This window comes from Phalacrocorax carbo, chromosome 3 (assembly GCF_963921805.1).
Source record: "Phalacrocorax carbo chromosome 3, bPhaCar2.1, whole genome shotgun sequence".
Classification (NCBI taxonomy): domain Eukaryota; kingdom Metazoa; phylum Chordata; class Aves; order Suliformes; family Phalacrocoracidae; genus Phalacrocorax; species Phalacrocorax carbo.
This window is the reverse complement of record NC_087515.1, coordinates 37,746,843-37,769,571: the sequence shown is the minus strand read 5'-3', so window position 1 is coordinate 37,769,571 and position 22,729 is coordinate 37,746,843. Positions and strand designations below refer to the sequence as shown.

At 43.7% G+C, this 22,729-nt stretch overlaps 2 protein-coding genes across 2 annotated transcripts in view; one reads left to right on the top strand and one right to left on the bottom strand.

Annotated features, from left to right (window-relative positions):
- LOC135312762 (uncharacterized) overlaps positions 1-22,584 on the bottom strand; it is a 52,522-nt gene extending 29,938 nt beyond the window's left edge. Inside the window, 4 exon segments of the mRNA XM_064448521.1 lie at positions 2,801-2,900; positions 11,750-11,869; positions 12,310-12,409; positions 22,558-22,584. Of these exon segments, the coding sequence (XP_064304591.1) occupies positions 2,801-2,900; positions 11,750-11,869; positions 12,310-12,409; positions 22,558-22,584 (347 nt within the window).
- Positions 1-22,729, top strand: part of MRPS5 (mitochondrial ribosomal protein S5) — a 1,175,798-nt gene that overhangs the window by 889,607 nt on the left and 263,462 nt on the right. The window lies entirely within an intron of this gene.

Below are 22,729 nucleotides of genomic sequence, written 5' to 3'. Positions count from 1 at the left end.
TTCCCACTGACTCCACCAGATCATCCACATTCCCTGAACCTCTGACTCCATTAAGCAATGAGAGGACTGCAGCCTGGCCTAGGGCCAAAAGAACCACGCTTCAGCCTTCCCTGGCCAGACCGGCAGAGGGATGCCTGCTCATGGAGGTTTGCTCTAAGACTGCTTTCATGCTCCTTGGCAAGCAGCCTGAGGGATCACAGTGTGTGATGAAAACAGATTTGTTTGAGCCACTGTTCCTTTCTCTCTTTGGCATAGAGGGTGCTTCAGCTGCCACTGTCAACTATTCATAGAATCATAGAAGAGAATCATAGAATCATTAAGGTTGGAAAAGACCCCTAGGATCATCAAGTCCAACCGTCAACCCAACATCACCAAGTCTCCTAAACCATGCCCTGAGGTGCCACATCTACACATCTTTTAAGTACCTCCAGGAATGGCGACTCTAACCACCTCCCTGGGCAGCCTGGTCCAATGCCTGACCATTCATTTGCTTAGATATAGTTCAAAGCCTACGGTGAGCAGGCTGAAATAGTATTAAAATAGACAAAGAAAACCACAGATTTTTTTCTTCCTTCCTTCCTTCCTTCCTTCCTTCCTTCCTTCCTTCCTTCCTTCCTTCCTTCCTTCCTTCCTTCCTTCCTTCCTTCCTTCCTTCCTTCCTTCCTTCCTTCCTTCCTTCCTTCCTTCCTTCCTTCCTTCCTTCCTTCCTTCCTTCCTTCCTTCCTTCCTTCCTTCCTTCCTTCCTTCCTTCCTTCCTTCCTTCCTTCCTTCCTTCCTTCCTTCCTTCCTTCCTTCCTTCCTTCCTTCCTTCCTTCCTTCCTTCCTTCCTTCCTTCCTTCCTTCCTTCCTTCCTTCCTTCCTTCCTTCCTTCCTTCCTTCCTTCCTTCCTTCCTTCCTTCCTTCCTTCCTTCCTTCCTTCCTTCCTTCCTTCCTTCCTTCCTTCCTTCCTTCCTTCCTTCCTTCCTTCCTTCCTTCCTTCCTTCCTTCCTTCCTTCCAGTTTCCCTCATACGTATCTACCTTTCTTTTCCCACTCTTTATTAAATAACCTGACTGTCGACTGTGGGCTTGAAAGCAACTGCTATCTGTGCTGCTGGCAACTGCCAAAGGACTGAGGTGCTCTGAGCACAGCTTCCCAAGGTGGGTTCCTCGCTTGCTCGCTTGGTTTGTCTTCCTGCACTGCTACACTGCTACCTACATCCTCTCATGGACTTTGTTCTTCTCAACTGTAATGAAAGGGCTGGTTTCAGAAAAGAAAAAGGCAAATCCAGCCAACCAAAGAGGCCTGAACATAAAAATTTAAATACCACAGCACTATGAAGCAAGAACTCTTCTCAAGATTCCCTAACTTGGTTTCGTCCCCCCTCTGAAAATGGAACAGTTTATAAGGAAAGTGGCTGCTGCAAACCTTCATCACACTGCTGTGGTTTGGGTGATTTTATAATTATTTTACAATGAAGTGCGGGACTGTGGTTTGTGACAACACTGAGATTTTTCAGAGGAAGTTGAGTCAAACAGTTAAAAGAGAACATATCGCAAAGGAGACCTCTCCTTCCACTTCGTACAGTACAGCATCAACTCTTGGGTGAGGCAGAATTCACATAGACTGTGCATAATGCAGCAATGCAATTGAAGGAGCATTATTACAGAGGACTTCTGTCTAATTAAGTGGGTCAGGATGCTCTAATTTGAAGTTACATTTAAATGCACAGAAATACATGCAATGGTACAGAATCTTTCTGCAAGTAAGGTGATTTTAGGGCTTCATATGATACTTAGTATTTTTCACACACACACACGCACCCCCGGCCAGTACCTTTACTGGTTAGATTTAATCTAGAGAGTGCTTAGGTAATGTTTATTTTTCTAATGAACAGTCTCATGACACAGATAGGAAACTGCTCATTAAGCATCATTCTGACAATCTCTGTGCGCTGGGGCACACTCCGACCTCAGAGACATCTGTGTGACTTAAGCCTAGAGGTATCCCACTGCCAGTCCCGGCCTGCCTGCCAGCACTTCCACAAAGGGCAGGAAACCCGTCCTGTCAATCTGAACTCTTTCCACCTACTCCAAAAAATGTAACCAGCAGGGATTTTGTGGGTGGAGCACAATGTGCGCTGCTCCACCCAAATGTCCTCATCCTCGCATTCACAAGCTCTCTGGATTTGCACTTCACAAATGATAGGGAGAAATCTCACAGAAATCTTTCTTGAAAGATTTGTTTAGATAGATAACTCATTTTTTTATTTTTTTTTTTTTTTGCATATAGTTTTAGTTACAGAAAGGTTGGGCAAGGGTGTTGAATACAAAAGCATCAAAGGCAATATTGTCTACTTCTTCCTACAAAAAATAAGGTCATGACCTGGAAAGGCACATGCCAAGCTGACAGTTTATTACAAAGAGAAAACAGTGATAAGACCAAAAGGTTAAGGTTAACTTCTTAGAGGTACTGCTGTTAAGCAACATATACCCAGTTGCCTCCTCCTCCACTCCAGCTGAAGTCTCTTCTGTCTTACCTGAGGGTATCTCCCATACTTGTTATGAACAAACAACACAAAAATACCTGTCGGCTGATCTGGCCTATTGACATGTTTTGGTCTCAAAAAATATAGCTTTTTTTTCCCCTTTCTCATATTACAGTTCTCATCAGTGTAAGTGCTGCCCAAGAGCATAGTGTTAGCCAAATTGTTTCAAAACTCACACTAGTGCTATTTTATGTATTAGCTGCAAGGCCTTACATAGTAGTCTATCTCTGCACTAGCAACTCTCTCACTCTTCAGGAAAAATGGCTTTGCTTACTTGTGAGAAAAAGACCTTTTGCTTCCAGCAGCCGACACATGGGCTTCAGGCACTGAGGTACAGCCTGTGTTGCTTGAAGAGCTAAAATTGGTTTTAATCCCTGGAAAAGAAAAGGGACGAGTAAAAACACAGTGGAAATCATAACTCAAAGGCTGTTTTAAAAATCACGATGAACAACAAGCATCATCCCTTTGCCCATCCTGTGTGAATTTTAGCAGTTGCATGAATTTTCCAACAACCCTGATGTCAAGCACGTGATTTGTTCTGGATTTGCAACATTTCTTCAGAAGTGGCACTTAAACAAGAGCAGAGAAAAACCATTTGGACACAAACCCCTCACACTAAAGAAGCCCTTTTAGGACACGGCTAGGAACATTTGTTGTGACCACCTGTTTGCTTTCTTACAGCCGTCAATACAAGAATCAGGCTGCTCACGTGGCTCCTGCAGCAGCACACAACTGTAACTGTAGATTTCGCTTGCTTTAAACCATAGGAAAACACTACGCGCTGGGGGAAAAGCCGCTTCCATTTTGGTCTCTGAGACGATGTACACATACATGCATATGTACATATACATGTGTATAGGCTAATAGGGTATATGCGTCTGCGTATGTACACACATATGCAGGTTCTCGTGGCACACAGAAGGACAGTAAAGCAGTTCTAATAGCCTTAAATCAGTCCAATAATCACGCGCGGCTCTCAAGTGCTTCTGGGGTGTTAAGCCATCTACCTGATTTCTGACTTTCTATGGATCACAGCTTTTATTTCCCAAGCCCTGGCATGTACAGGGAAAACCGCTTTCATTTTGCTACAATCAGTAGTAGGCAGAGCCACTAAGAAAGTCTTATCACCTGGAAAAATACCCACCCTAAAGTTAGGATTTTTTTCAGTCTGTCACTCAAATGGCAGATGTCCAAAGCCATATCTGGGCCTTACACTGCAAAGCCACAATATTGTACGATGACTTTAATCTGAGGGAATGGAAATAACTTTCCAACAGCCTTTAAACAGCTGGTCAGGGGGAGCATCTCTCACCTGAGAATTTCTGGGCGCCGTCTCACGCACAGACACCCCCAGCCAGCAGCTGCAGACTTACCATGAACCCCATTTTTGCTATATTTTCCATGATGCATCTGCAGATACCATCATCCCCCACTGGGGTGGATAAACCTTCAGCTGCACAGTCGTTCTTAAATCCTTTGCAGAACTGATGGTGATGTGCACGTCTTGTACCCCAGTTGACTACTTTTGTTGCTGTGACAATGTGATTGCGAAAGCTCACACATCTAAGTCCCAGAACAACCCACCTAAGCAGCATTAACCATGAAAGAGGCTGCCGTTTCTCAAAAACCATTTCTTTTGTCTGAACTGGCTATAACACTTGTTTTGCCCTGATCTGAGACTCCCCTGACTAAGAGGAGTGTCTTACCCACCATTTCCCACAAAGGATACCACATATTCAGTCATCATGAATTTCTCATTTGAAATTCATTCATACATATATTTCCATGCTGCAGCCACTCAGTGTCACAGTGCTGGCAGGCAAGACAACTTGGCACCATGCTCTGACGGAAACGCTCATGCCACACGTAATGGCATCCAACACTGAGAGGCCCGTCACTCTGGCCCCAGCCCACCTTGCAGCAGGCTACAAGCAGCAGCACACCCACTCCCTAGGAGCAGAGCTGTGCACCGCTCTGTGCAACGGGAAGAACAACACAGCGATGGCCAACAAAGTGCTGCAACGTTTTCCAGGATTGCTTCTTGCCTGCAAGACACTGGAGTGAAATAGTGCAGTATCAAGTGCTGTCCCTGCACTTTATTGCTCAGTGGGCAACGGCACTGAGCTAAGAGAGTGCTGCAAACAGCATCATGCTTTCTGCACTGCCTTTTAGCCTCCTTGCTGCCCTGACAGCACCACTACAGTCACCTAGCTCTAGCTGACATGGAGGGGAGAGGGGAGCCTGCAACCCCACGACTGCATGCTGTGCTGCCCACGATGAGGAGCGCAGGCAGTGCCAGCTGGCACAACCCAGGCAGAGGCAGAAAAGGCAGTGACGGTACGTCAGACGTGTGTGCACATCTGCCCCATGGGTTGGAGGACCACTGCTTAGGGAGCTAACACCGTCCTGCCACAGCACTGCAATTGGCTGGGCAAGGTAGAACAGCTTAGGTATACTTGGTCTGCCAGGACAGTATGCAACCCCATCACATACGTACCTATGTCTATGGAGCCAGTATATACATTTCTTACACAGAGCCACACAACAACCGTACATGCATGCCTGGAGTATAGCATCCCAGTCTGCTATTTATAGCCATTACAGATGGTTGGATACCTTGTGGCATGGTCTTCTGGCCTCAAAAGTCAAATTTTGCTTGCACTTGAGCATGTAATATTTTTCCTTCTATAAGAATAAAGCTCAAACTTTCCTGTGTGCATTTGATTGTCCATGTGCTATCTAAATGGTAAGGTTACAACATAGAAAAAAGGAAGAAGTGTAAGTAATATCTGTGACAGGAACACTGACAGCTGAGCAGAACTGGATTCCTAAAACTCAGGATGCATCTGAGTTTAGTAAATCTTTTAAGCTAATTTAGTCTTTTGGTGTAAGTCTTTCTTATTTGCAACTTCACCACTCTTTCACAGCTGCCAAAGTATAGAAACCACAGAACTACCTATCTTCTGACTCCATAAACATGACCTCTTAATATATATCTATGTGTGTGTATATATAGATATAGAAATCATTCTTGATGCTAGGTTTGCATATAGTCACCCAGTGAAACAGAGCTGTAAATGAAACAGCGCTGACAGAGACAGCTTGTCCTCAGAATGTAAAGCACTTCAATTTGCTGAGCTTCTGTGCCTTCAAAAGCATCCTGTTACACAGCAAAGAGACGAAAACACAAAAAAATATAAGTTCACCACTCCAGTGCAGCTGATGGAGGAATAAGTAGCATGCTGTCCCTGTAGATAGCTTTATTTAGAGACCCCAAGGGAAGAGAGGGGGCCTGACTGCATAAGAACTTCCAGCAAAGCCGTTAGAAACAGCTGGAAAAGTAGAGATAATTCAGTTGTAATGCCCTTTATTGAAAGAATCTGTATTTTTAAAAGACTAAGTTTAATTTATCTTAAAACTTTTAACTCACAGCTACATCTCCACTTTCAATCTTTAACAGCATAAGCAGTAATATTTCCAGGAAACATTAATGCTACTTCTTTTCTATTTAATACGGGGTTGTTCCTGCAAGATTGTTTTTGTACACCACAAGCAATCTAGGAAAGAACACCAGACTGCTCACATGCACGAACAAATGTAAGAAAAAGAAGCTGCACAGAAGTGATGAAGTCTTGCTTCAGCATTTCCGGCTTTTCTTCAGATAACACCCTTTAAAAAACGACCCATGTTGAGGGCAAAGGCTGCCAGCAGGGAATGCACTCAATTCACAGTGTCAAGCTCAGCTGGCAGCGTGTTTTTGTTCCAGTCCCTGGCCTTTGACTTACTATGCGATTTACTATTACTATACATGAGACTCTTGCCTTGCACTTTGCTATAAATTTCACATCCAACAGTAACTGCGTAAATGCAGATATAATCCTGGGAGCAAGGATCAGGACTCTCCTCCACGTAGACTGCTCTATTCTTTGTGTGACAGAGAAGCTGCTCCCATGTGCTCTGCCGCTGCCCGTGTCCGACAGATACCCTCTACTACCCCGAGGTCTAAAGCCAGTGGAGGAAGCTGATGATGCTCTGTAGGTTGCAGTGGTTCAGAACTCTTGTGAGAGGTGTGGATTTGAACTCCTTTGGTCTAAGGAGGGCACTGAACTCAGATCTTTTCCCTGACCTCTACTTGCGCAGCTGCCACACAGAACAGGGTGGGTGGTAGCACCAGTGCTGGCCATAGTTCAAAGCAATGAAAGGTGCTGGTTGCTGGCACTCACAGAGGTGGTCTGGCTCTGGTGCAGAGGTTCAGAGTGAATGTGAGGCACGTGCATGGGCGCAAGCAGGGTACAAGTAGGTGGCCAAATCTGGGAGACGGGCACGCCTCTCTGGCCTCTCCTGTGGACTGGTAGAGGTGCGTTCCTGCCTGGCATGCTCTCTGCTGTGAATCTTGGATTGTAGTACCTAACCACCCCCTCTTATTGTATATGCAGTTTAGTCATCAAGCGCAGACTTGCAAGTTGTGCTCCCAGAATGACAGTGAGAACCTGAGCACAGCAATGCCTGGCATCAGCATCCCCTCCCCTATCCCACTGCGCTGGCCAAAGAAGCTATCACTTATCACTCTTGGGTGGACATCTACCTGACTGCTTGCCTGTGCCCTCTCCTCAGACAGATCTGTTAATCACGTTGCAGCTGATTGCACAGCGCAGTAACAGCTGATAAATTGGCAGCTGGCAAACATGCAGTCAGAGAAGACGTGGAGCAAAACTTTCAGTGTGGGTGACCATCAACTGTTCAAACCTGCTGGGTGAGGAGACTTCCAGCTCAATGCCAGGCAGAAGACTTTGGGGAAGAACTTCAACGCAGATCCTGCTTCCCTGCATTTAGATCTAAACTTGATTTTACTTGACCCCCTCAATTCATACTGCTGGTTGTGTGATCTAAACTAATTATGCATCTTGATTTTTGCTCATCTAGTTCACCTACTTTTCTTCCTTTGGAAGAAAGTTTGTTATCAAATAATCAAAATTTATCTCATTAAGCAGTTTTCCAATCTCATCTAAATACTATAGCTTTGGTAGTAATCTGAGCTGCATTCATGCAAAGTATAAGCACTGCAGATCTCCAAATAAATACGGAATGTGGCTTGTGTATGCCGTGAAACCACAGTCAGTCAAGCTCATCTCTAAAAACAGTCACTACAAACTAATTACTGAGATTGGCTGAGAGCCATCATGTAGACTCTGCATATCACTGTATCCTGAGCCAGCATTTTTCTTCATTGTTTTTAATTCATGGATTTGCAGAGCAGCCACGAGCAGATGTTGGAACAGACAAAGAGCATTACAAGGTGGGGTTTTTTTCCTGCTTTATATACCTTACAGAGATTCTTCGTACGGAAATTAGCCTGACCTAATTCTTTTTTGTGATTCTATATGCAGTTTGAGCTCTTCTAACACCACTTTAGAACAGCTGCCAGCAATTTTCCCTTCTCATCCTGAAATGACTTTTGCTGGGGGAACACATGTTCACGGAGAAGACAACAGTCTGGACAACTTATCTTTCTGTTCAAACCAAAAGGCTCTTTCGATCAGAGATGGAAGGATGCTACTTTGCTACTCCAACCTCATTAGAAACATTGAGACTGGAGGTTCAAGGAATACCAATAGATGTATAACATGATACTCAACTTGTATATGACAGTTTTGGAAAAACCTCTGTGATGTGTAAATCCACCTACGGACAAGTCTTTAATAAGGAAGCATGTGGTGTCACCTCAGGAGTTTTCTCATATACCTGGCAGTACTACCTGGTCTGCTTGAATAGAAATGAATAGGCTGGTCAGAAGTACTTTTAGAAGCTGGAAAACATCATCTTTGGCAGGGATGACTTAACAGGACACAGAAAGGGAGTGAACTCCGTCATAGACTAGGTCAACATGCCAGCCGTCCCGTTATGTTGGTGGCAGAAGTTTAACAAAGGGCTTTCAGAGGCCTCTTCAACACATCTCCTAAATCTGGTTCCAATGCACAAGGAGGAGAGAGGCTGGCTGGTGCACAGCAACAAACCCCGCAGGCATGCATTCGCAGCAGCAAATGCTGCAGGTATGTGTCCACAGCATATATGCAAACGCATGAAATCACATGCTAAACCTGATTCAGCTGAAAGCTTTTGCACAATCACCCTTAATAGAAGGCACATGGTTTTCATGATAATGTGCATAAAACATTTTAAATCAGTTTTACCTGTTTTCAACAGGGAAGAGAAAACCACCAGAATGAGAAACATATCCGAGAGGTAACTAACTAAGCAGCCCTGCAATCCCAGGATCAAAAGCAAAATTTGTCATAAAGCTAGCCAAACATTTACTGTAACGCACACCTTGAAATTATTACAAAAAAATAATAGAGATCAAGTGCCATCTACTGAAACGAACAGTAAAACCCTACCCAGTATATTGATTGGTTGCCTAAACTATATTTCTATAGTTCTAAAGAAAGACAAGGTGGGTCTCAAAGCAATGAATGTCAAGTTACGACTGCTGTCATTTGCTTGTTTTTCCCCCCAGTAGCACTCTTAGCATTAAGGAACACTAAGGACAGACATGAAGCCTGTGCTTTTTCAGCCTATTAATCCTTGAGGGTTTGCGGTCACACCGTATTCTGCCAACTTTAGCAAACACTCACAGCCTGCCAGGTGCCCAGACTTCGAAAGCCAACAACTTCCTATTACTTACAGAATTTCAGAAGGGAGGAACAGGCGACCTGTAATGAAATGCCTCAACATGGAAGCAAGACAAGGCTTGTAATCCAAATAAAATACAAAACAAACTCTGCAGAATTTTCATTTCCTTTCAACACAACTTACATAACAGTACACCTAAGATACGGTATTATAAGGTACATCTACTGTTTTGTTACAACACATTAAAAGTAATATATTTCAAGCTCCTTGGGGAAGCGATGTCCACCTTGCAGCGGCTGGAGCAGGATTTATGAAAGGATGCCAGGTCCCCAGCTCCACAGGGGGAATTTTGGAAGTAGCACTCTCCCTATCTGCCACCTCACTTGAGAAATCCTGCTCTCAATCAGCAGAGTGTCTCAGCTATGTGAAAATCTTGTTTCTGGGCATGCCTAGAAGCAGGTCAGCTTTAAAAGCACTGAAGAGCTCGGTGCCTGGCTCCTCTCTAAAGACCAGGGTGGGTGTTTCACACTACACAGAAGACATCAGGGTCCACACAAAAGCAGCCCAAGGAAAGCTCTCTTCTGCTCTCTGCTTTACTGGAGAAAGGATCCACCTGGGATTTGCAGGGCCAGATTTAGCTTTGAACTGGGAGGAGGCTGCACATCATCTCCCCATCACGCCACCTGGGGCACGCACTGCGTCCAGCTGTAAGAACCAGGGGAGGAGATGGGGTTCCTGTCCTCTCAGCTTATCAGGGCCTTCTCCAGCTCCTCCACAGATTCACCCAGTTGAGGGTGCCTGCACGTCTTTGTCACCTGTTGCTACAGAGTGGAATCCAAACAGGCCTGAATTTCCCACAGCTCCCCTGCCTCCATCAGGAGACCCTGCCTAACCCCTGCACCCAACACACCTGAGAAAAGTAAGTTCTACAATCTAGAGTTTTGGGCAAAGTTGGGCAACCTCTGCCTAGTTGCTCTATCAGATGCTGGGTTTTATTTTCTGTTCATAATTGTGGTTTATTTATTGGAACAGGGACTGGGCATGCATTTCCCCCTTCTTCCAGGCTCTTCCTAATCTCGGAATCATAACGACAGGTGAGGACCAAAAGAGATTGAAGGCATCTAAAACACAGCTTCCCCAGGATTTATATAGCTACGTACGTAAAAGCAAGCAAATGTTCAAAATGCCCCCGCTATCTGCAAAGACCTGCTTAGTTGTTTATGGCTGAGTTTAAAAAAGGGGGACAAATATTTTGATAGTTTTATTATTTTAATTTAACTAATTCTTAATTAAAAATAAATCCTTTCCATTTTTAATTTTTAAAATTTTATCTTTTAAAAATATAATTAATTATTCTAATTTAATTAAACAAATTTAAAATTTATTGAATTAAATTAAGTACATTAATTAAAGCATTAAAATATCTCTAAGCATTCTAAATATTTTAGATTGAAGATTGTCTTTGTTCAGTCTGAGAGACAGGTTTTCTTTAATGTTTTGATTTGGCAGCAAACCCCAAATCAATTCTTTGCATAACTCCGCTTTGAACATAAGAAAATGGCAGACAAAAAAAAAAAGAGGGGATGTAGAGGAAAACAGAAAAGGAAATAATCTATCCATTCTCAGAAAACAGTTCAAACAGTTCAAATCCCAGGATTCTCTTTAAAAAGGCGGGGTTCCAAAAAAGGTCAACAACAATGATGACAGGATTACAGGGCACTGTTTATGAAGGAAGATTAAGGGAATACAATTTGTGTATTCTAATCAGTCTGGCAACACTCTACCATGGGGAGGAGGAATACAGCTGGAAAACTGTAAAGAAAACCATTTAACAGCAACACAGGATTCTGGCTATGATGCATGTTATGTCATGAAAAATTACTTTAAATAAAAACTGATGTTTGGTGGAAGTGCTCATAGTAGAATGTAGCTGGAGTATGTTCAGAATATTTTAAGCAGGGCATCAGAAAACTATTTTCAACATTGACATAAATAATACAGATTGTAAATTACAAGCAGAGCACCAAGAAAAAAAAAATCTCCTATGAGAAGATTTATAATAGCCTTTCCATAGGCACAGTATTTCCTTCCATACAGGTGAAGCGGGCTGAAAACCACGGAAAACAGCCAGAAAGAGCAGAACATTTGCTGCAGTAGATACACAAATTGCAAAGCCTGTTCCAGCTTGACCTCACACATATTTTAAAACAAATACTTAAGAGCGTGCAGTGTGTATAGCATTGGTTTCTCTTATTTGACTCATATTCCATAACGAATGAGCAGAAGAGAGAAAAAAGCTTCTTAAATATAAAAAAGACTTTTTTTTTTTAACTAAAGATCACTGCTCTGGCCATCTTCCATACCTGCCTCAACTCTGACCTCTAAACCTCAGTGCCCTTCTTACGCCAGGAGCTCAGCCATCTTTTCCCGATGGAGGAGGAGCATGTCCCCACAGTCCCCAGGAGACCTGCATCTCTATCAAAAGGCATTTGGCACTAAAAGGTGAATTGGCTGGCACAGGTCTCACCTTGTCCAACAGCCCAGCGGCTGAGGCGCTCCCTGCAAAAGTCCCATATCTGCATCCCCTACTTACTCAGATTTGCAGTTGGAGCCGTGGCTTTCTCACGGACCACGCGCAAGGCTGAGCTTGAGGTTGCAGGCATCCTGAGGCGAGAATCTCCCTTTAACAGTTGGCGTCCCACTTTCAGGAGATCTGGAGTGGTATCAGGACAATTAATGGGCCAGAGAGAGAGAGAGAGAGAGAGAGAAGAGTTATGGTGTGCCTGCTGGGTACTTGGCTTCAAACCCCCAATAAAAGAGTAACTAGATTATACAAAGTGGAAGAGCTTCCCTGGGAGCAGACTCCCTGCATCCCCTCAGCCTGCTCAGCAGCCTGCTACTAGGGCACTCGTCTCCTTTGTGCTCAAGTCCAGCCTCCAAAAGAGGCAAACAGATCTAAGTAGAAGTTTCTTTTCCCTTTACTGAACTAAGTAACAGGCATCTCCTTTTAATGTTCTTTTCCTTTGTGAGGAAGGACATAAGCACCTAAGTGCGCAAGATTTGTGCCCGAGACCCTGAATTGTAGGTGGCCTGTGCCACCAGCCCAGAGCTGAGCACATCATTGCTTAGGACAGATGGGATTCAGGCTTTCGCCTTTTACTTGCCCATTCCTCCTTTGTAACTTGCTGACTTCTTTTCGGGATCCTCTATTATCTCTGTGATGTCTGGGTGCCTGCTGCAGCCCGAGAGTCTTCTGAACAAAAGGAGATATATGTCTTGAGGGGCCTCAGCCCAACCAAGCAACATCAACAATAATTTTTTAGAAAGGGTGGATCATACAATCTGTGACATTTTTCTAGAACACTTTAATTTAACAGGAACTTGCAGATTTGGGTTCAAAAATACAAAACACTTGAAAGCCAAAACAGTCTTTGTAGGTGCTACTTTGTTTATTCTTCTTTGAAAGAAATACGTGGCCCTTTGAATATGTTATCCACACCAATTCAACTCAATTTGTTGAAATTCAAACTCTAAATGTAAAACATATAAAAATCCTAAATAAAAAACCATAGCGCTATGCTAATAATTTTTCAAAGATGCTTTTTCAGCATCTTTTGCTCAAAATATTTGTCTTCCAATTATATTCCGTTCTTATCTCTTGGAAGTTACACAGCACTTTTTTCACTTCAGTGCAATTCAGTTAGCTTATACCCTAAAAATTCTTCGCTCCTGCTAACAAAATTCACGGTGCAACGGGAGATACAGGCTGTCCATGTGCAATGCTAGCTGCCTTGGGCAGCGGTCCTCAGAAACAGGACAAACGGACAGTGCCCAAGCCTATCAGGGATGAACAGGAGAGGAAAAGGCATCTAATTAGACTTACTTGAAGATCCAAGTGTGATCTTCAAACACAAACTTTCTTCCGCAAATGAATGTCTAAGACTGGGTTTCCTTTCTGTTAAACAAAACAAAACAAAACAAAACAAACGTAAAAAAAAACCAAAAAAAAAAAAGAAAAAGAAAAGAGACAGAAACCGTACTTGGCTTCAGTAAAGGCTAACAGCAGAGCTGCCATAGACCTGATGAGGAACACAGGAGATCGGGGTGGGATTCATCTGACTAAGCATGGATGTCTCTAATGTAGACACCCATGTCTGAGCCAGCCTCGGTCCCATATTTAGGCAACCGAGAGTTCGTCAATATAACCAGTGAGTTCAAGGTACTCCCTCACCCCCGAAACAGCTCCCACAACGGCCAGGAGAGAAACGGCAGATTCACCTGTTAAAGCTGTTCCACTTCTGATCAGCAATGGGACCAGTCACTGGGGCAGACAAGGGGGGCGCCCCCCCATCTGCAGCCCACAGCTCCTGAAGGTTGTCCAAGGAGACCCGTAGATTCGGTTTTCACCTCTCCTGAATCACAAATACCGAGGGATTTACCCCAGGCAGAGGAGCCCCAGCGGGATCCGCCGCCTGCGCTGGGTCCGTTGACCCAACTGGCAGGGACCGGTCAAAAACTGCCACGGGGGGGACCCAGGCGTTCCGATGCACGCGGAGGGGGCTGGGCTATGCAAATGAGGGCACCCCCAGCAGCCGCTTCCCCCCTGCTGCCAGCCGCCAGGCCTCACAGCACCAACTGCTACAACACACCAAGCCTTCACAGGGTGACGCCTCTCTGTGCTCAACTCCGGGATGCAAGCTTCGAGGTTAGCGCGGGCTTCAGCCTGGGCACGGCATCCTCGCTCACGGAGGGTGACATGTGCGCGCTCATTTCCCTCTGAAAGAGTTAAAAATAACATTAGAAACCCTCAAGCTGACACAACAACATCTTCAACTCGTTTAAACTAGACACAGGAGATGTTTCTGTGATCCGAGTTTTTAAGAACAAAAATACATGCTTTTTTGAGCCTGCAGCCGTTTTAATGCTGACTCTACTCCAGCAGTGCTTATTGAGAATGAAATCCATGTGCAGAGAAAGTAAGGATCTCCCTTAGCTGCCCGTGTCTGGGTACCTATTGGTGCTCAGTTAATATCTGGAAGTGTCTTAGACTGGAAGCATTTTTGTGTAGTAATGGAGGGCTGTGTTCCGTTAAGTAACAGGGAAGACTATATCCTGTGACCTTTTCTCTGGTGGCTTGGTATGTATGTGCAGCAGTTGAAATAAGCCCAATATGGCTTCCTGGAGACCAAAGCGTTCTGGAAGACAGTGCTGAGCAGTAGGCTACTAGTGCCTGCAAAGTTCCTGTAGTCTCTTTCTTCCCCACTCCCCAGCAGATTCTGGGCTGAGATGCACCCAGATTTTCCAGGCAGTGATCAACCTAGTGGACGATAAACTGGATTTTCCTTTAAACTGGATTTTCAGTTAATTGAAGTTAGTTAGAACTTGGTTGCTTCTGCAAATTGTAGATACCTATCTGCACCTTTAGACTTTCTAAATGCCAACAAATTTATTTTTTTTCCCAACAGGAACAGTGAAGCTAAATGCTCTTTGGCTGAATAAGCAGCACTGTATAAAATGTCTCGTGTGTGAAGATGTTTTTTGTACATTTATAATCGTGTTGAAGTAAAAGAATAATATGAAGTCGTTCTTCTTACAGTTATTCAGTAGGTCTACAGTAAGTAAAACCACGCTGGAATAAGAAGGTCTGCTAACAGTGTGCTAACAGTGCTTATAATCAGTGTTCTGTTAACCAATGAGTTGGGTTTTCCCGGGCATAAATTGTGTTAGGAATGCAAAGCAAGGCTGACATCAGGAATGAATTCTTCCCTGGTTTAAACAGCTTGCATCATTCCATCCAAACTCCGCTCAAATTCTTGCTTTGGAACCCAGAAAGAATGAGTCACATGTGGCTGTAGTTCATCATAGGTGCCTCTTTATTGAGAAACGAAACCTTTTCTGAGCCTGAAAGGTCGTAGCTTTATGTTGAATACGCGTAGGAAGTTTGGAATAGAGATCAATGTTTGGAATAATGACCAAGTAAAAGAGCAGTGAAAAGGTAATCACTTTGTGGTTGTATTTATTGCTTGTATTTATTTTTCAGTGACTTCAGTTCCTCTGTCTGAGGTAATGTGAAGGTCTCCTCTCATCTGGATGCTACTGAAGTCCAATAAAATCACTCAGCCAGCGGAGTGCATGGAAACCACCTCTCTGTGCAGAGGAGTTGTGTGTTGTGCAGTTTATAGGGTGGGGCAGAAACATGATCTGCTGTGACTGTCCTCACTTCACAATTGCAAATGAATAGCAGCACTGCTTAACGCCTCATGTGGCTTTTTGGAATACCGCTGCCTTTACATGCAGGCTAGCGCGCATATACCGTCTTCCTTTCTGCATCGGTTCAGAGGTGCAGGGAACATACAAAAATCTGCTACTGTAAAGTGGCAAACATTATTACTCTGCATATGCTAGACTGACAGCACTGTCACCTATCTGGCCTTCTGGTGGAATGTACAACAGTGGGTCATCACCTCAAAAACACTGTTGGGAATTCCGTTAACTTGGGAGGTAGATCCTGATGCAAATTACTAATTTCATTCTTCCATGACAGACAGCAGAGCAGCTTAACAGAGCACAGGGAAACTTCTGGCCATTAATAATCAATGAAGGGAAACCGTGAAGGTACTGAATAAGTGCAGTCCCTCTCCTGTCCTGCCCAGTCCAAAGATAATATGAAGCCTTTGTACCTCAAATACTTCTAAGTTTTGTGTGTCCAGTTTGTCCATAGTTGGCATCTACCAGACACGGCTGCATCCAGTGATGACAGCTTTTAATTCTCTGCATTTTACACACTGATGTGGATGCGCATGGGTAGTTTAGGCATGTTGAAAGTTAACTCCTTTCGGCCTTGTCAATGAGAATTCTTGATTCTCTTTTAATAAGCACATCTTTATTCTTACCGAATCTGTGTTGAATTTCACCTTTTCAAACTAATGAAGCTTCACTTTTATTTTTAAGTCCTCTTGCAAGCAGCTTGACAGATTTTTCTAATCTAATAAACTGAATGCGAAGCCGGAGCGACCTCCTAACATCATTCTGTTACTACTTATGCAATCGAGGAGAGAGCTGCAACGTGGCACTTGGAGTATGGATCCAGTTGTTGCCCCAGCGCCACTCAGTGATGTGTTCTAGCTGAAGTGGGGAATAAAACAAGTGCATTTGGGGGTTACTTTTTTCCTTTGCTCTAGTCAGCCATGTATTTGTTGAAATTAGAAACCTATTTCTGTCGACAGATTCTCTGAGCTAGCAGGTAATGATGTCTGGGGTTTTATAGCAGTGATAAGAAATAATGCTAAAAGGATATACAACCGTAGACTTTAATTTTTTTTCCTTAAAGGCTATTGTTTCTATCTGTACTGAGCAATAGAATACAACACAGATGCTGAATACATGAAAAGGAACATTAGAAGTTGTCATCTCATCTGATCATGAAGAAAATGTTTGTAGTACTTGCATTACAAAGAGGATAGCTTCTGATGCCTCTGCTGAGGGGAAGGAGGGACACAAGCCAATGTCCTAGGCAAGTCAAATTGTTTTGGTCTGATTTTGAAAAAGACAGGTAGTATTGTTACTTGAAGCATTAGATTTGTCTAAATAGCTCTGGGCCTTACAACTGTCCTACGTTCTCCCTGACACACTGAATCCTTGAGAACTGAGTGGCTTTTAGATTGTAAAATATTTGGGCAAATTATGAATTATAACCCATTTCTGACAGGAACTTAAAGTATGCTGAAAATTGGACTCGTGTTCTTTAGCAGTTCACATTTTCTTTAATTGCAGACAACAACAGATAGCAGAAAGGGGAAAAAAAAAAAGAGAAGCAGCGCAGCAACGAAAGAAAATGGGGGAAGAAGCCCAAAGGCTAATGAAAGAAGAAGAAAACAAAACTGATGTAGAAGCGTCCGGACACAAACCAGGCATCAGTGGCACAGTGCCAAGGAAAAAGAGAACTTCAGCTCTACAACATACATATTGGTATTGATTTAAGTATTTCTAGGGCTTCAGCATTTCTAGGACTCCAACCGTTTGGTTTCAGGGCATTCTTCAGGGCATCTTGGAAGGCAGGGTTCTCTCAGAATATCTTCAACGACTGGTAGGTGGTTATTAAAGGAGAAAAAAAGCCCACAGAAAATCATGCCTTGATGGAATGAAGTTTCCTGCAATAGTCCTATTCCAGCACCCTTCTTTGCAGCAAAAGTGATTGAGCAAGGATGTTGATTGAGAGACATCCTTAATGAATAGTTCAAGCCTAGAGAAAAGAATGGAAATACCTAAGAGTGTGGTAAATCTCCTGTATTGTCTATGCTTACCCGAAACATGTAATTAAACAGTTTTAAAGAACCCTTTGCTTCCTGCCTGATCGAGAATGTCTGCTTTTGCCTTTCCATAAAGGTATTTATAAATGTTTCGCATTTTTCCATGGGAGATAATATTGACACGTGCAGAAGAAAATTACTTGTTAAAGGTGACCTACGACTCTCAACGTACTCCTGGTAGAGTATGCTCTGGTAGAGCACAAGTTACAGCTGAACACAAAAGTGGATTTCTTGTCACTTTGTCACCTGCAGCCCCTGTGCTACCATGCCCCTTTACAACACTACAGTGGTTAACAGCAGGGGCATCGCTACACAGCAGTGGTGCGTGCTGCTCCTTTCTTATGAAGGCTAATGTTGTGAACGTAGGGGAGCAATTCAATCGCTTACTTGTATTGGTAAATTTGTATTTCTAGCAGAAATTCTTCTAATTCCTACATTAAGGGGGAAAAAAAGTCTCACGCTGTATACTTGTTGCATAGGTAGTACAACTGAAAAAAAGGTGTCCTCCTGTGAATACACCTAAGTGTGAAAATTCTCAGTTCAGTTAACAGCACTTCTCAGGTTCCATTTTTGTACACTTACTGTATGTATTTACAGTGGGATTCCACTCAGAAAAGCGTGCAAGGTAAATAGGCAGTAGAAGACAACAGTAGTTTAATGAAGAAGAAAAGTTAATGTCTGCTGGAGGGAAAGGTGTGTGGGAGGAGGAGGGTCCATGTGGTCATTATGTGCAGCTCAGAACTTCAGTGAATACCTCCTGCATCTTCTGCTGTGCGGATGCTATTATCCCTGAATTCATGGGCTGTCTTGTGGCAGATGAGCGAGGACAGCAAATTCTGTGCCTGAGACGGGTTCCCTGTGTATCCAGGGTCCTGTGAAGTTGTGACAGAACGGGAAGGGGCGGGGGGACTAGATCACCTCTGCCTCGAAAAATAGAATTTTTAACTAAGTTGTAAGACACAAGTTCTGCTTAAAAGAGAAGTACTTGAGAAAGTAAAGACAGTAAGACTTACTCTGAATGGCCTTTGTCATGGAGAAAAGTTTAAAAAAATATTTAGTATGCTTGTCATGCTGCTTAAAATCTTGCACAGACCAACTGATTTGACAGCAATTTTTAGACATTAAAGAAGTCATTGAGAAATGTGAAATTTTAAAACACCTTTTAGAAAGCAACAATATGCACTTTTGTGTGTATCTTCTGCGCAAGGGTTCTGGCTGGAGTAGAATCGATGACTACAGTCTGTCCGGACTGAACAGCAGTATGGCAAGCAAATCTGCTCCTAGTACACACCTCTAAAGTATCTGATGGTGGATTGGAGATAAGAAGAAAGTCTGTGAATAAGCTTTAATAGCAATCCGCGTCTGTCCTTTCAACCACACTGATGAAGCAAGGAGGCACATGTCATAATTCTTTCCCTATTGCTGACACAGGGCAGGGAAACCTAATACCTGTTGCCTAGTTTAGGTTAGAAGCGACATCGCATCTTTCTAAAAAAATTAGTTTAGTGCTTACTATTGCTATTTCTGAGACAATGTAAAATAGGTGCAAATAGATGTTATTTATTAAAAATAAGAAAACATTGGCTAGTTAAGAAGTTAGAAACAAAGCCCCTGACTGCGTCATGAGAATGCTCGTGTGTTTTTGAGCCTTCAGCCGTTTTAAAAACGATTAGGTGCTGCCACCTCCTGCACATCAGCCCTCCTGCGTTGCTTTGCCCTCTCCTGCTGCGTACTCACACTGTTTTGCTGTTCTTCCCTCCATTTCCCTGCCTGTACTTGAGCACAACTGCTCTAGGAATTGCTCCCATCTACTCTACCAAGTCCTGACATAATGCCAGAAAGGGTACAGTGCTCTCGCAGGTAGTAGTCTGTATGTCAAAACAGCATGCATTGGTTTCATATGTTTTCCTGCGCTATAGTTGCTTGTGTTTGCAATGTCCCATGTTCATTTGTCTGAAGGGTTTTGGAGGAAAATGCTCCCCTGTTCTGCTCATGTAGGACATAAATAAAACAGTGCTTCAATTTTAGCGCATTTCTAGCGGTTGGGATTTAGGTGAGGTGGTTGATTTGGGGGGGGGAAAGAAGGCAAAATGAGGAAGTGATCAGAAGTGAAGAACAGCCTTGTGAGTGGGTGGACCTAAGTAAGCATGCAGGTGAATCTCTGGTGAGGCGGTGGGCAGTGCCTGTGCCTGGGTGTTTTCAGCAGCTGAGAGGCATGTTGGGTACCTCTTCAGCTGAATATTAAAGAAAGGCTTCTTTGAGCCTGGATTAGAAAGAGAAATGCATAATGGGATTATCAATAGGTGTTGCTTCAACCAGGGAAGGAGCCGACTTGGTTCCTATGCTACCCTGTAAGCATGAATTCAAGCAGCCCCCTGCTACCTGACCCTTAACCTATGCCCTGCTTGTCCTCCCCACCTGCACACTTTGAGGCAAGACTTCCCAGTGTGGTATGAACAATTTCTCAACTCAGAAAAAGGAGGAGGTTTTATTGAACTCTTTGGAGGCTAATGGTCCTCCCCTAGCTGCTCCATACAGCACCAGCAGGATCCAGGTGAATCATGACTAAGAGTAAAGCCAAATATTACATGGGGAAAAATCAAGATGGTACATTTGTCACAACAACTGGGATATCCTCTGTGGATCGGGAGCAAAGGCCAGTCCCACAAAGTCTGGGACTGGAGCATTTATCGTGGTACTTCAGGCCTCTTCTTACAAAGGGTACCTTGAGCTGTCTACATGCTTGCAGGATGGAGGAGGAAAGGTGGCAGCTTGGAAGCGAGCTGTATTTCAGGAAGAGATCAGAGCACGGACTTCTATCAGGAATGTGACAGGAACTCTCTTGCTGAGCATAGGTAAATAACTTATGAGAGTTGAGCGGACAGAAGATTTTTAAGGGCAAGAAGCAATTTTGACGTTATTCTGGTGTTAGTGCCTTGTGTCTTAAACATGGACCATGTCCAAATCATGGTTTGAAATGAGTTCAGCCTATTGACATTTTAAATGTAAGTGTAGGTTCATACTGCTTTGTTGCCTGCTTGCTGCAAAAGACACCCACGTAGTCACAGGTGAATCTCTCTCCTAGAACTGAAGATCTAAACTAGTCCTCTAAACTAGGCTCCATTTCACCACCACTCACAGCAAAGATCACTTAAACAATAGTGGCTGTTAAAGAGAAACCCAAAATTGTGATAAAGATGGTAAAATCACATATAAAATATTGCGCTCTCAGCCTTGAACAGACATGCTTTGAAGTAGCAATAAGGCATGTTGTGTCATGTGTTCCAGTCCCATCCCCTCCACCCCCCAACCTATTAATTTTGGCCCTTGTGCCCAGGTACTTAAAAGAAAAGCTTTTGAAAGTGACTTTGCAGCAACTATGTATTGCAGTAGTGTCATAAGGCAAGTCAAGTGGCCTGCAGGAACCCAGCAAGGTAGGTGAGCATGGAAGAGGGTGTTGCTGGCAGAGGAAGCAAGACGCTCTCATCTTCTCATCTTTGTGAACTCTTGGAGCCTGTGTTACATCAACATGCCTGTTCGATTTCTCTTCCTTAGTGAAATGCTTAATGAACACTAGGGAATCTGTTGCAAACACAAGTAATTCAGAACCCAGGCATTACAAGGATGCAAAAGGTCTCTGAATTGCCTCTGTAAGCATTGGTGCATATCACCCTCTTGAGTGTTGCAAATGCTCCCCACATGCTGGCCAACTATTCCTCCTTCCTTGTGGCTAATAACTCCATTCTTCCCCAAAGCGGCAGGGCAGTGCATGGCGTTGTCTGGCTTCACTAGGCTTCTTCTGCTCTGTTACACTTGCTTACACTTATTACACTTGCTTTGCTGGAGGGGAGAACAGGAAGCCAGTGAGGTTTAACCGGCCAGAGGTGTTGTTGAAAGGTTGGGTGGAGGCAGGCAAACACCGCTATGTCGTCTGTTGGTTGGCATTGCCCTCCTCTGAACTATGCACGGATTTCAAGTTTTGGACAGGAAGAATTTGTGGTTTGATGGTCACAGTGGCATCTCGGTGGGCACACTGAGACTGCATGGCTCTCAGATTAATTAAACAAGGTATTCTGGACTTCTGTTACATGCCGGGAAGGCTGACACTCTCCTGGCAGCACAGAAATGAGCAGTTACAAGCTTCTGGAAGATTGCATTGAATTAAAGATTAGGCACTTGCATTTGTTAACTCAGCATGGGTGCAGTCATGCAGGTGGCATGTGTGTCCACAGACCAACTGGAGCCTTTTACTCTGCCTGAGTGCTTATGCTTGGAGCTGTAATGAAGTTTTTCTCAGCAGAATTCTGTTCTTTGGGTCCTGATGGTTCCTTATGCCCTGATACAGTGCCTCCGCCAGCTCTGCCTGTGGCCAACAGCTCAGCTGAGACCGGCTATTTTATATGGCTTTGCTACAATAAAACACTCACACATTTACCATTTCTAACAGGCTTCATTGAACTTGTGATTATAAAGGTAATTTACAATAAAACAATTAAATAAACAATAAGATAAAGCACAATACATTTCAAAGGGCTCATATGACTACAACATTCCAACACATTAAAACTTTAAAACAACATTAACACTCAAATTGTACCTACACCTATACTTATCTTTCTAACACGTTTCAAGACTCTCAACAAAGTACCTTTTTGGTTACAGTCCCTGTAAACACACAAGACCAGTGAAACACTCAAGCAATTGTACAACTGAGAAGAACACTACACAAGACAGGAACAAACAATGTGCTGGAAACTGCCTGGGGAATAGGGGGTTGACCTCTAAATTGAACTGACTCTTTGGACAACGAACGGATAACACTAGCATGCTCTCTGGAATACATGTGTGACATCCTTAGCGGGAACAAGTCTCCGTGTCACTCAACACTGTAATTTCACAAAAGTTTTAGGTTAGTGCCGCCTAAAGAAATAGCCCACCTTTCTCTGGCCGTTTGCTCCCGTGCACGTCTCACGCTACTCTTGAGCCAGTGCAAAGTGCTGGTATATTTGCCCAGTGAACCAGCCAGGGAAACTCATTGAGCTTAACAAACAACAAATTAACATTCAGCAAACAAACATGAAAGAGAACTCACTGTATTCTCCTTGATCTCCCTGGTCATGTTCACTGTGCAGATATGTTGGCACCAGAAAGACACCAGCGCGGTGGGGTGCGGGGGTGGGGAACATGGTGACTGGGAGCAGGAGGACTATTTCTGTAGGCAGCAGTACTCTCAGAAAACACCAGTTACAAACATCCTGTAGAAA